This window comes from Xenopus laevis, chromosome 3L (assembly GCF_017654675.1).
Source record: "Xenopus laevis strain J_2021 chromosome 3L, Xenopus_laevis_v10.1, whole genome shotgun sequence".
NCBI lineage: Eukaryota > Metazoa > Chordata > Amphibia > Anura > Pipidae > Xenopus > Xenopus laevis.
The window spans coordinates 149,024,302-149,037,718 of record NC_054375.1 but is presented as its reverse complement, the minus strand read 5'-3'; the positions used below and the strand labels follow the sequence as shown (position 1 = coordinate 149,037,718).

General features: G+C 42.3%; 1 protein-coding gene across 1 annotated transcript in view; it reads right to left on the bottom strand.

The window, feature by feature from the left end:
- Positions 1-1,073: 1,073 nt before the first annotated feature.
- The window catches only part of LOC108705239, a 28,899-nt gene continuing 16,555 nt past the window's right edge, over positions 1,074-13,417 (bottom strand). Inside the window, exons 4-8 of the mRNA XM_041587259.1 lie at positions 11,308-11,612; positions 3,142-3,288; positions 2,654-2,788; positions 2,468-2,524; positions 1,074-2,149 (exon numbers count right to left, since the gene is read on the bottom strand). Of these exons, the coding sequence (XP_041443193.1) occupies positions 1,331-2,149; positions 2,468-2,524; positions 2,654-2,788; positions 3,142-3,288; positions 11,308-11,612 (1,463 nt within the window). The 3' untranslated portion in view covers positions 1,074-1,330. The remainder of the gene's footprint in view (positions 2,150-2,467; positions 2,525-2,653; positions 2,789-3,141; positions 3,289-11,307; positions 11,613-13,417) is intronic.

The window sequence follows — 13,417 nt, the reverse complement described above, 5'->3', positions numbered from 1 at the left end:
AATAACCACTTTTTTCCTTCCTTCTTAGAAAAGGTCTGTGGCAGCAACCAGAAGGAAGTAAAAAAGAGGTTATTACAGAGGGAGTGCTTCTGGATAGGGGAGTTTTAGGTATTATGTGGGTTTATATGGCATAATTTATAAAGGGGTATTAGTAAACCAATGTTTCTGACAAATTTGTTAGGTTTTGTATGGGGAATTGAATTTACCATCAGGTGTTAAGTATATGTAATCATAAGGGTATTTATGGTGTGAGTGCACGGTACTTTGCATGTCTGACGAAGGGGCCTGCCCCCGAAACGTTACATCACAAGACTTGAATAAACACGCAGGGGTCCGCCCCGCTTCACTTGCTGTTGAGTGTCTGGGGAATTTTTCGTCTCTATGTGTCTGGAACCTAAACCAAGTTTTATACTTTATGCCTTGCCCCAGTTCACTTTGCATTTAACCCTCCAGAGATGAACCTCTTTCCATTTTTGAAATGGAATCAAAAAGTGCCGGTCCTTCACTGTGGCATTACTTACATTCAGCAGCATGTGGGCAGCATATTGGGGTCCCCCGGCATAGCTCTAGCTTGCACATCAATATGTACAACTTCCATTGAATTTGCACTTTTTAATCTGCTCAGATAACTTTTGTTGTGAGGCGCATAAAATCAGGGACAACAACTTTTCAATTATCTCAATGCAATATCCCACCTTATACAGATATTAAGTGGGGGATTTAATATTATAGTGAATACAATATAATGGATTCTCCAATGGCTTTTGCTCGTGAATCTCTCCATGAGACTCTGCAGAACCTTTCCATGTAAACCCTTTTCTATGTAACAAAGCGTCCCATTCCACATCACTTTCCCACCAGCCCCCTGTGATCTTGGGGTAATTAAAAGAAAAGACAAACTAGGAGTTGGGGAAGTTCCTTCTACAGAGTAAAACCTGTAGCTAATCATGAAGACAGAAAATAAAGACCTAGACTAGAAAACTTTGAAATGATGAGTAAGACGCTAAAGGCTAGGTTTCAAATTTTATTATAAAATATAAATTTAAGGGGCAAACATGTCTCTTTTGCCAACTCGCATCATTCTGGGCTTTATCTCGTTTGATGAGTTTTGCTGGACCAGCAGCAGAAATATTTACCAACTTTAAATCCCAAATGTTTCTTTTTGGCCCTCTCAGCTTTTGCCTCTTTATGTCCTCCTGGCTGAGTTATCTCACCGGCCTTCTGGGATTTAACAGAAAACTTTTGTTCAGCATCTGAGTTTCTTTTTCTTCCTTTCCCTTGCTGGTACATATATGGACTCATCACTTTCTATTGTTTCATATGATGTTGTCTAATCATAACTTTTCTCGGTTACATCCAAAGTCTCATCACTACTTTCCTCACTCTCATCAGGTGTCTCGTACGGACTCTCTTCTTCTTCACCTGATGCTTTATGGTGGCACCAACGCCATAAACATTTCTTTGTCTTCTCTCTTCTCTTCCTCTTTGCTCGTTTATAACGGCAGAAATATTTTCCAAGTTTAAGCCCTATGTATTTCTTTTTGCCCTTGCTACTTTCTCTGTCATCAGAGTCAAGGGTTTTACATTTTTTACCGCAAAGCAGAACGTTAAAGCCGCGTTTCTTCTTCTTTCCTGGGGATGCAGTTATGGACTCATCGCTTCCCACCGTTTCAATTGATGTTGAATCTGTTGTTTCCTCGCTTGAACTGGAATACACATTATAGCTTTCCTCGGTTTCATCTGAAATCTCGCTCAGATATTCCTCACTCTCATTTGATGTCTCATGGTGCAAGTTTACACTTGTCTTTTTCTTCTTATTTCTCCGTTTTAAACAATTGCCAAAATATTTACGCACATTGAAACAAAAGCGTTTCTTTTTACGTTTCTTGGTATCTTCCATGTCAACACCCTCTAAATCAGACTCATCATCGCTTTCTCCGCTATCGTCCAGCGCCTTCAGCATGTCTTGAAGCAATGGGTGTGCACGTTCCGTTTGGAAGTCAGTCTGAGCTGCTACACTTGGCCTCGCTTCTTTGGCACGAGCAATAGCCTTGTTCTTCCTGGTCAACTTTATATTCAGACACAGGGAGAACATCAAAGCACCCGATACAAATACACATGACCAGAAGAGGTATTTGGAGATTGTACCCTGAGCAAAACAAGACAATGACACAGAGTTAGCAGAACATTCCATCATACAAAATAGGCAATCAATTGATTATTTAAGAAATTCTTTTCTAGGATGCCTTTTTTAAAGTAAAATACAAGATATTAAGATATGGTATGAGGAGACGGAACAGAAAGTTACTTTTAGCAGGAAAATTGGAAATGGAAGAATACTTTATGCCGACAATTTCAGAAAAATATTGTGTTGTTAAACCTGCCGGTTGCATCGGCTAGTAATAACACTGGAACTTCTCACATTAAATTGTACTTTTCTAATTCTCTAATAATTGTGGCAACTTACCTCCTTAGAGATATTCCTGTTCAATTCCTCTAAATAAGAGATGTCAGATGGGCGACTCTGCAAAAAAAAGAATAGCAGTTACTCAGACAGATCAACTCCAAGATATCATAAAATCATCAATGGCAAGAAGAGTCAACTGGCATCAGCCTTATACTCACTAACTAACCAAGGGTCAAACTCACTTACCTCAGTGTCCTTTATCTTCTCTTCAATTTTTCTGATGTCATTAATTGTGGCTGAGACCGAGTCCAGTAGTTTCAGTAACTTGGCTTCCTTTGCATCGAATCTCTCGATTATAGAAGAGATGTCCATGAACCGGTCCTACAATAGGAAATGATTGGTTAGACAGTTGGACATTCGCTTATATAGGGATCAGCGATGGCAGAGGAGCATCACTATCTTTAGGGATTTCGTGTTATTTATAAGTAGGGTGTGGGATATATAGGAACAAGTAAAGGAATAGAAGGGTTGTAATAAAGTTGTAGGTTTCTCATCCTCTATGAATTATCTTCTAACCCTTAGCTGAATGGGAAGGTTATTGTCCCCAGCAATCAAAGCACAATATAAATTGTCTGTACTTTCTATATTGGACTAAAAGTTAATTCTCAGGTGAATTCCTATTTAACAGAACAGATGCAATAAAACATGAGTCGTTATTATACATAGTGACTTACATCAGAGGTCTGGGTTTCTGCTGGTATCGGGACTGCTTGCCCTTCAATCAGGGAATCTTCCGTTTGTGCAACTGTCGGTTCTACATTCCCGTTTATACTTTTCTCATAGTTGATAATTGTAGGTAATGGTTGATTGGTTTGTTTTAGCTGAAAAGAAACACAGTTAATGAGCAAAGGGAACAGACAATGGACTGACAAGAGGAACAAAACATCACAGTGGCCCAGTAACAAACTGTGTTAAAGAGAATGTTTAATGAAATGACCAACTCCCATTAGAAAACTGCAGTAAAGGGTTGATAAATGGGTAAAAAAGACAGATCTGCTGGGAGTCCCTCTGGGTCCCCCAGTTTGAGGTTTGATAAATTGGCCATTAAGAGATTAGTCAACACAGAAAAGTAATATGGGGAAAATAAATGTTCCATAACAGCCTAATAACAATCCCAATATCAAAAAAGGGCACAAATTAGAACTTACTGTAAAAAAATTTGATAGAATCAGGAGACTGATAATCAGCATCTGCATGGTTGCAAGTGATCACCAGTCTGGCTGCTCTTTGCTACAAACAGCTTTAAGCCCTGCTCAAGTCAGCTGTGTTGTCATAGCAACACAGGTGGCACGTGATTGTCATTATGATGTCATAACATATCTATCTAGCCCTAATGGTTAATCACCTGGATTAACAAACTAAAAAAGTAGAACGGGGAATTTAAATAAGAAATACTCAGCGCAACATACAAAAAGGGAAAAAAAATTAAACTTACTGTTAAAATATTTGATAAAATCAGGAGACTGATAATCAGCATCTGCATGATTGCAAGTGATCACCAGTCTGGCTGCTCTGGCTTAACCAGTTTAAGCCAGTTGTGTTGTTATTGCAACCTTTGTGATGTCATTAACAGAAATGACATCAGCTAATAACAGCCAGGTCATGTGATTGTCATTGTGATATAATAAAAAAAAAATCTATGTAGCCCAAACGGGTAATATATATATATATATATATATATATATATATATATATATATATATATATATATATATATATATATATATATATATATATATATATATATATATATATATATATATACTGTATATATATTATATCTTTTTAAAAATTAGTGATGAGCACAACTTTCCCTTTTCTGTTATAATTTATATAGGAGTAGTGGCCAGCTCCATGTTGTAGCCCCCACCCTTTCCAGCTATAGTCAGGTGATCCCACTGGTGGCCAATAAAAAGGCAACCAAGTTTGGAAGTAGGGGCCTTCATAACAATGTGCCCTGCAAACAACACTGTTCACCTATACTGGGACCAACTAGAATTCCTTCTGGTATACTGGTGGACCAGCCCAACCCTGACATATTCACCAAACACACACACAAATATGGTGCAGCATTTATAATTCAGATGTTTGTGCCCTCTGAAAATAAATGTTCCATAAAAGCCCAATAACAATCCCAATATCAAAAATTAGAACTTACTGTAAAAAGATTTGATAGAATCAGGAGACTGATAATCAGCATCTGCATGGTTGCAAGTGATCACCAGTCTGGCTGCTCTTTGCTACAAACAGCTTTAAACCCTGCTCAAGTCAGCTGTGTTGTCATAGCAACACAGGTGGCACGTGATTGTCATTATGATGTCATAACATATCTATCTAGCCCTAATGGTTAATCACCTGGATTAACAAACTAAAAAAGTAGAACGGGGAATTTAAATAAGAAATACTCAGCGCAACATACAAAAAGGGAAAAAAATTAAACTTACTGTTAAAATATTTGATAAAATCAGGAGACTGATAATCAGCATCTGCATGATTGCAAGTGATCACCAGTCTGGCTGCTCTGGCTTAACCAGTTTAAGCCAGTTGTGTTGTCAAAGCAACCATTGTGATGTCATCAACACTCATGACATCAGTTAAAACAACTGAGTCATGTGAGTGTCATTGCGATGTAATAAAACAAAACCTAGGTAGCTCAGATGGGTAATAAATTGCTTACTTTTGATGTTAATTACAATTATATAAGCACTGGTATTGCTGCAGGTCGGCAATAAAATTATATATATATATATATATATATATACACATACATACATACAGTATAAATACATATATATATATATATACACAATAACACTACAAACTATTTGAAATATATATAATATAGAAATCCCAACATAACCAAGTGAATAGGGGGACACAACAGTAACAGCTTATGGGTTAATAGGTTAATAGGGCAGAATGTGAAATAGAAGAAAACAAAATTAGGGAATTAGTTGTAGCAAAGAATGTCAAAACTTTCATGGGCAGATTTTCATTAAGGTTTGGGGAGGCTAAACATTCCCAAACCTGTCTGACAAAAATTATTTTAAAAAAGAGGGGGGAGAATAAAAGGGGGAAATTCTCTGACCTATTGGGCTGTTCCTGCTTTTCACCAACACTTTTAAGATAAGCAGCCTGCTCACTAGATGTCTAGTTATTACAGTCTCCCATATGTGGAATAATATAGGCAAGATGCAGCCTTTCCTCTCATTAAGGCATATGAGTATATGAGTTACATGAATATATTCAATATATACACCACTTAGCTATTTTATCAGTTAAAGGTACTTGCAGAAAAAACGGAAATCGTTTTTATTGATTAGAGTTATTTGCCTAAAGCGACTCTATGGGAGATGGTGTTCCCATAATTTCTGTTCCTTTCCTGGATAAGGGATCCCACAAGTGCCACATTCAGTCAGCGCACCCATGAGTCAGTGTGAATCAGTCAGTAACCCAATGGGCTGCACCGCTGCCATCACTTTCCATCAGGTCTAAACATATTTATATAGAGAGCCCATCCCGTGAGTGCAGTGACAATACATGGGGTAGATTCGAAGTGGCCGACGCTAGCGACAATTTACCAGAAATCCCATCCGCAAGGACTTCACCAACTTACTAACATGCTTAGACAACAGGGCCGCCACTAGAAATCATGGGGCCCTGTACAACAAAATATTTGGGGCCCCCTGGGCCCTGCCCATCCCAGCCCCCAAGCCACACCCCAGATCCCGCCCACCACACACCACAGTTAAAAGACCACACAAACATCAGCGCTAAAAATGGCAAACCACCCCACACACAAGTTATAAAAAGCCATTGATGCTCAGGGTCCCCCTATAAGTTTAAAAAAAACAAAACATTGGAGCCAGGGACCCCCATAAAAGTTTTTTAAAAATCATTGGTGGTCAGGGCCCCCCCATAAGTTAAAAAAACACTGGAGCCCCAGAGAATATTTTAAAAAATAAAAGCACATTGGTGTTCAGTAGAATTGAACTTGTGGCTTCAGGACTTTCTTTTTGGTAATTTGGGTCTTTCTGCGGCTACAGGACTTCAAGTTCAGCTCTTTTCATGACTTCGGCGGTTCAGAACTTTCGAAGAGGCTGCACGGCTTCAGCGCTGCCAAAGGGGGCCTGGCTATTTCAAAAACTGCAGCACAGCCAGGCCCCCCTTGGCAGCTCCGAAGCTGTGCCACGCCCATTTAGGACTGGGCCCGGTACACTTGTACCCCCTGTGCATCCCTCATGGCGGTCCTGGACGACAATTTGCTAATGAAACAGGCTCGTCATTAGCGTTCGCCGACTTTTTGCTCTGGCGAATGGTCATTACTCCGCAAATTCACTAAGATGCGAATTTTACAGAAGTTCCAAAAAAACGCTGGCGGCTTTTTTCTTTTTTAAAGCGGGATTGCCTTCAAAAGTACTAACTATTAGAGAAGTTTGTTTTAACATTTTTTTCCTAAACATTTGAGGGGCATGCCACATTTATATAAGGGTGGGCTCACGTCTAGGGTATTAGAGGATTTCGTCTTTATTATGGTTCCTTGGACATTTGTATCAAAAAGTGGCCACTTCAAGCATTTGCAGCAACATCTCTAATAAAGACGTATATATGACTTTTAAGTACCCGCCCTATTCAAATATACTGTACCTAAGCGTTAGAGTATTTTTCCAAGACCAAAGGAAAGGATGGCACTCCAGTAAAAAGACAGGTTTATTGCAGTGTCCTACAGAAGTCCATTGCCTTACGCATTTATGGAGTCAATCCCTTAATCATAGGCGTTCATTTCGCTAGGCAGAAATGAACGCTAGCGAAAATTCACAATGAAATGCTCACACTGCCGAAGTAACGCCAACGAAAATTTGCCAGCTTTAGGCTGCTGAGACGTAACGTTGCATTTCAGTGAATTAGCCTAGTTGTAAGAATTTTGCGCCTGGTGAGGAGGCGTGGAGTATGGCGAAGTGGTCGCTGGCGAAAATTCACCCTTTAGTGAATTTGCCCCATAGTGTTTAGTTCATGTATGGAGACTGTATTTGTTATGTTACTCTCCCATAAACATGATTGTGTTTGGGGCTTGTTATACAACAAGTGTGCAGATTGTGTGTATTATTCCTCTCAGCCTTGGACTGGCCCACAGTGGCTGCCATTCAGGGCCCCCCACACCACCCGGGCTCCTTCCCCAACCACAAACCCACCCAGACCCAGTGTTGGACTGGGCCGACGGGCCCCCGGGAAAAAACCCGGTGGGTCCCGGGCTCTTGTGGGCCCTGTCGGCCCAGATCTGCTTCTTATGGCGCTGCCCCACTTTGTTGGGGGTCGCGGTAGAAAATAAATTCTAGCACTATGTGGCACGCCGGAGTGGCAGCGGGGGCTGGAGGGGGGTCCTTGGGCAGTAGCCCCGGTGGTCTCCAAGCCCCCCAGTCCGACCCTGCCACAGCCTCCCCTACATGTACCTTCCTAATCTGGAAGCCACAATATTGGACCCATGTCTGACAAATCTTCAGCACAAATCAGCTGGCACAAACCAGATCCTGCCCTTTCTATTTGGCCAGTATGTGAGATATTTGCACTCTAAGGGGCAGAGTTTTCAGGGGTGATTTAATTCATCCGAGTTTAAAAAATTTGACTTTTTAAATAAATTACAATTGGTTGAATATCGAATTCATTGGAGTTTAGGGGAGTTTTTAAAACTCACATGAATTGGATAAATGTGCCACTAAGTGATGAGACCAGAGCTGTAACTAGGGAATACCTCCCAACATTGTGGAAATAAAAAAGAGGGACAAAATGATTTGCTGCGCTGTTGCGGCTAATTTTTTTGACCACGGCCGTTTTTGTGGCCACACCCCCTAATTATCTTGTTTATTTTACAACATTTGGCAGGTTATGGAAGTCTGAACACATTTCTGTGGTTTATATGTTATTACAGTTTTGCTAATGAAGGTGAATTGCCCTTTAAGCTGCAAGTCATAGTTTCCCCCAAGAGACCCGCTTATCTTAAATTGTTACGATTGCTTCTTTGCTTATCTTAAATTGTAACAAATGTATCTAAGTGCAACTGCCACGTATTATGGGCTCTCTACCAAAAGCCAATTAAGTTTTAGAAACTTTGTATCTTTTTCTGGCTGTTCAGTGCAGATCAAAGAGGGGTAGGGAGAAAAGGCACCTGCCTAGGGCGCAATGATAAGGGGGCGCTGGGCAGGTACCTGTTAAAGTGCTTTCTGCCTATCTCTAGTCCATTCATGTTCAGGCACGAGTGCTCATGGGGGGAGTAGTGGGGTGGCTAGCTGGGTTGTGTAGTGCACTCAGCTTGGCCGGAACTGTGTCAGACAAATAAAGTGCCCGGCCCTCGCTGCAGGATGGTTTTTGGGTGCAGAAAATGTGGCAATGTCAGTGGCACAGAGTTATAGTTTATGAGTTACATAAAAAATGATAACCTTTAAGCAATGAGCCTTCAAGCCTATCAATTAATAATCCTACTTATCAGGGGCGTAACTATAGAGGAAGCAGACCCGGCGGTTGTGTGTAGGGGACCCAGTGAGGACCTAATAAATGAGCAATATTAACATATTTTGGTACAATAGGCCAACTTATCAATATTTTGGGGCCCTGAATTGAATTTTCTTTGGGGATCAGTAAAATCTAATTACGCCAATGCTACAAATGGCACCTTTAGCCTCCCCTAACAAAAATATCTTCTGACTATGAAAATTGTCTTTGTATATCTGTACAAATGAGTAATTTACCCATTACATGTATAAACTAAATGTAACAGATTGGCATCTCCTGCCCATTACTGGACTCTCTCACAGGAGGGTATCCCCTGCCCATTCTTAGACTCTCTCATAGTAGGGCATCTCCTGCCCATTCCTGGACTCTCTCACAATAGGGCATCTCCTGCCCATTCCTGGACTCTCTCACAATAGGGCATCTCCTGCCCATTCCTGGACTCTCTCACAGTAGTGCATCTCCTGCCCATTCCTGGACTCTCTCACAGTAGGGCATCCCCTGCCCATTCTTAGACTCTCTCACAGTAGGGCATTTCCTGCCCATCCCTGGACTCTCTCACAGTAGGGCATCCCCTGCCCATCCCTGGACTCTCTCACAGTAGGGCATCCCCTGCCCATCCCTGGACTCTCTCACAGTAGGGCATCCCCTGCCCATTCCTGGACTCTCTCACAGCAGGGCATCCCCTGCCCATTCCTGGACTCTCTCACAGTAGGGCATCCCCTGCCCATTCCTGGACTCTCTCACAGTAGGGCATCTCCTGCCCATTCCTGGACTCTCTCACAATAGGGCATCTCCTGCCCATTCCTGGACTCTCTCATAGTAGGGCATCCCCTGCCCATTCTTAGACTCTCTCACAGTAGGGCATCTCCTGCCCATCCCTGGACTCTCTCATAGTAGGGCATCCCCTGCCCATTCTTAGACTCTCTCACAGTAGGGCATCTCCTGCCCATCCCTGGACTCTCTCACAGTAGGGCATCCCCTGCCCATTCCTGGACTCTCTCACAGCAGGGCATCCCCTGCCCATTCCTGGACTCTCTCACAGCAGGGTATCCCCTGCCTATTCCTGGACTCTCTCACAGCAGGGCATCCCCTGCCTATTCCTGGACTCTCTCACAGTAGGGCATCCCCTGCCCATTCCTGGACTCTCTCACAGTAGAGCATCCCCTGCCCATTCCTGGACTCTCTCACAGTAGGGCATACCCTGCCCATTCCTGGACTCTCTCACAGTAGGGCATCCCCTGCCCATTCCTGGACTCTCTCACAGTAGGGCATCCCCTGCCCATTCCTGGACTCTCTCACAGTAGGGTATCCCCTGCCTATTCCTGGACTCTCTCACAGCAGGGCATCCTGTGCCCATTCCTGGTCTCCCCCTAGACTCTCTCACAGTAAAGCCTCTCTCACATTCTCCCTCTGGACTCTCTCAATGTTGGGTATTATGTTCCCTCTGCACTTTCTCATATCTACCCAGCTGTCTCCCACTCTCCGCCTGCGCTCTCTCATGCACAAACCTTCACATTCCTCCTTTATAACACAGACAAGGAACACAGGACTTTTTCCTCATAACAATTGTATTACAAATAGTGCATTTGGGTGCCATCGCCCATAGATTATCAATGCATCAAGACTTTTCATGGTCTGTAAGTCAGCAGTGCATTCTGGGTATCAGAGTCCAGTCATTGTATCTCTAAATTGATGCTTTTGGCCACAATGTCCACTCATTCTCTAGTGTAACTTTGCATTATGGGAAATACAGGGGAATGAGTCTTTCCAGTGAATCCATAAAATGCCATCACTATAATCCAAAGAGATATCCCAGAATCCATCAGTCCATTCGGGGGGGGAGCAGTCTTGTCGAATCCAGTGTCACTGCGCCTTTAACAATGTACAGTCAAACAGCATTTATCCAATCAGCAAACATCAAACAGTCAGTGCCTGCCAACGAAATTCCAGTTTTATAAAACATACTGCAGCCACACAATGATGCATCCTGGGAGGTATTTACCAATACAAGTCCAGTGTAATTATGACTGGTAGGAGAATATGCAAATAATGATGCAGACTAGAGAATTTTGGTAATGGAGACCCACAGTAGGAGAGCAGTGCATCGTGGGCCTTGTTAGATACATGATAAAAGTCCATCAGTCAACATTGGTCCCTCACATGCCCCATCAGCTCCCTCCCACCTCTGCCTGAACTATTACTCTCTGCCTTCTTATAGCTAAGGGCCCCCTCTCCCCCTCTTCTTCACTCTCCAGACTCTCCCCACAACTGCCAGAGACGGGGGACCCTGTACCAAACCCTCCCCCATCCTGTGTCTCCTCGACTCTCTGCACCTGGATAACAGCCGCTCTCTTGCTTTCCTTGTCCCTTGAGGGTAAGTCCAGGACAGGGAGTGGGATTCTTCTCTTAGCAGGAGACTGTTTTGGGGGGGAGCTGCGTTGGTCCCCCAATAACGTAACTAAGAAGGTGATGTATCGCATGGCCAGACGCAGGATCTCATTCTTGCTCAGTTTCTTGTCTGGGGGGTGCGTAGGGATCAGTTTGCGCAATTCAGCAAAGGCCCCATTCACATTCTGCTGCCTCCAGCGCTCCCGGCTGTTAGTGAAGACCCGACGAGCAACTTTCTGCGGCTGACGACCTATGAGATTAGAGGAAAGGGTTAATTTGACCAGTAAAATATTCCTGTATGGGCATTACACCCTACGCCTGCTGATGTTTCAGCATCAACGAGCAGAGCCCAATACAAACTGCCTGCAATGCTCCCATACACATACACTAAAATACTCAAGAATGGCCATTACCATACCTCCCAACTGTCCCGTTTTTAGAGGGCCAATCCCTCTTTTGACAGCTCAACCCGCAGTCCCTTGTTTGTACTGGAAATTCCCGTTTTCTTTGCACCGAACAGCCAGAAAAAGAAACAATGTTTCTAACTTAATTGGCTTTTGGCAGAGAGCCCAGAACAGCCACAGCTGAAGATATTTTTGTAACAATTTTGAGATAAGCAAATAAGTAATTGTAACAATATAAGATAACAGGTCCCTTGGCGAAAGATAGACTCACAGCTTAAAGGGCAATTCACCTTCATTAGCAAAACTGTAATAACTGGAAAAAAAAACACAAAAACATGTTCAAACTTTCATAAGCTGCCAAATTTTGTAAAATGAACATGGTAATTAGGGGGTGTGGCCACAAAAATTGGCGTGATACGCGCGACAACTTTTTTGCCCCTCTTTTTGTTTACAAAATGTTGGGAGGTTGCATTGCTAAGCAATTTTTCAATTGGCTTTTATTTATTTTTTCTTTCTTATAGTCTTTGATTTCTTTGCCTTCTTCTTCTGACTCTTTCCAGCTTTCAAATGGGGGTCACTGACCCCATTTAAACAAGTGATCTGAAAGGCTACAAATTCAGGAGCGTAACGATAGAGGCTGCAGGGGGCCCAGGAGGTAAAGTGGCCCCATGGGTCTCTAATTTATATACAATTTGAATAATTATTGGTAAAACAGGTCAATCTCTACACATTTTGGAGGACTGAAAAGTAATTTGCTGCAGGGCCCAATAATGTCTAGTTACTCCACTGTACAAATGTATTGTTATTGCTACTTTTTATCACTCGTCTTTCTTTTCAGGCCTCTCCTATTCATATTCCAGTCTCTTAGTCAAATCAATGCATGGTTGCTAGGGTAATGTGGACGCAAGCAACCAGGCTGCTGACATTGCAAACTGGAGAGCTGCTGAATAAAAAGCTAAATAACTCAAAAACCACAAATAATAAAAAATAAAAACCAATTGCAAATGGTCTCAGAATATCCCTCTCTACATCATACTAACAGTTAATTTAAGGTGAACAACCCCTCTAATGCTGAAGGCTGAGAGCTGGTGAAGCTGTAAACAAACGATGGGGAAGGGGGTCCCGCTTTCTGTTTTTGCCCTGTTTCCCAATTCCTTTCAGATGTAATATCTCAAAGGCAAAGCCGTGTTCTGTCCTTGTTGCAGTCTGTCCTTGCTGCCTGTGAATAGAGCTCTCTAGGGGCACAGACTTCCTTTGCACTTACTGTAACTCTCTCCAGTACAACTTCCTGGGCAGTTCCTACTCAATTAACTCTTCTCTACGTGACACCCAAGCATCAACCACACACTACTGACATGCCAGCATTGAGTATCTTTGTAGTCCTAGAACTATAGTATGATTATTTGGAATCGGTTTTCATTTTTTTATTATTTGTGGTTTTCGAGTTATTTAGCTTTTTATTCAGCAGCTCTCCAGTTTGTAATTTCAGCAATCTGGTTGCTAGGGCCCAAATTCCCCTAGCAACCATGCACTGATATGAATAAGAGACTGGAATAGGAGAGGCCTGAATATAAAGATGAGAAATAAAAAGTAGCAGTAACAATACATTTGTAGCCTTTACAGAGCATTTGTTTTTTAGACGGGGTCAGCG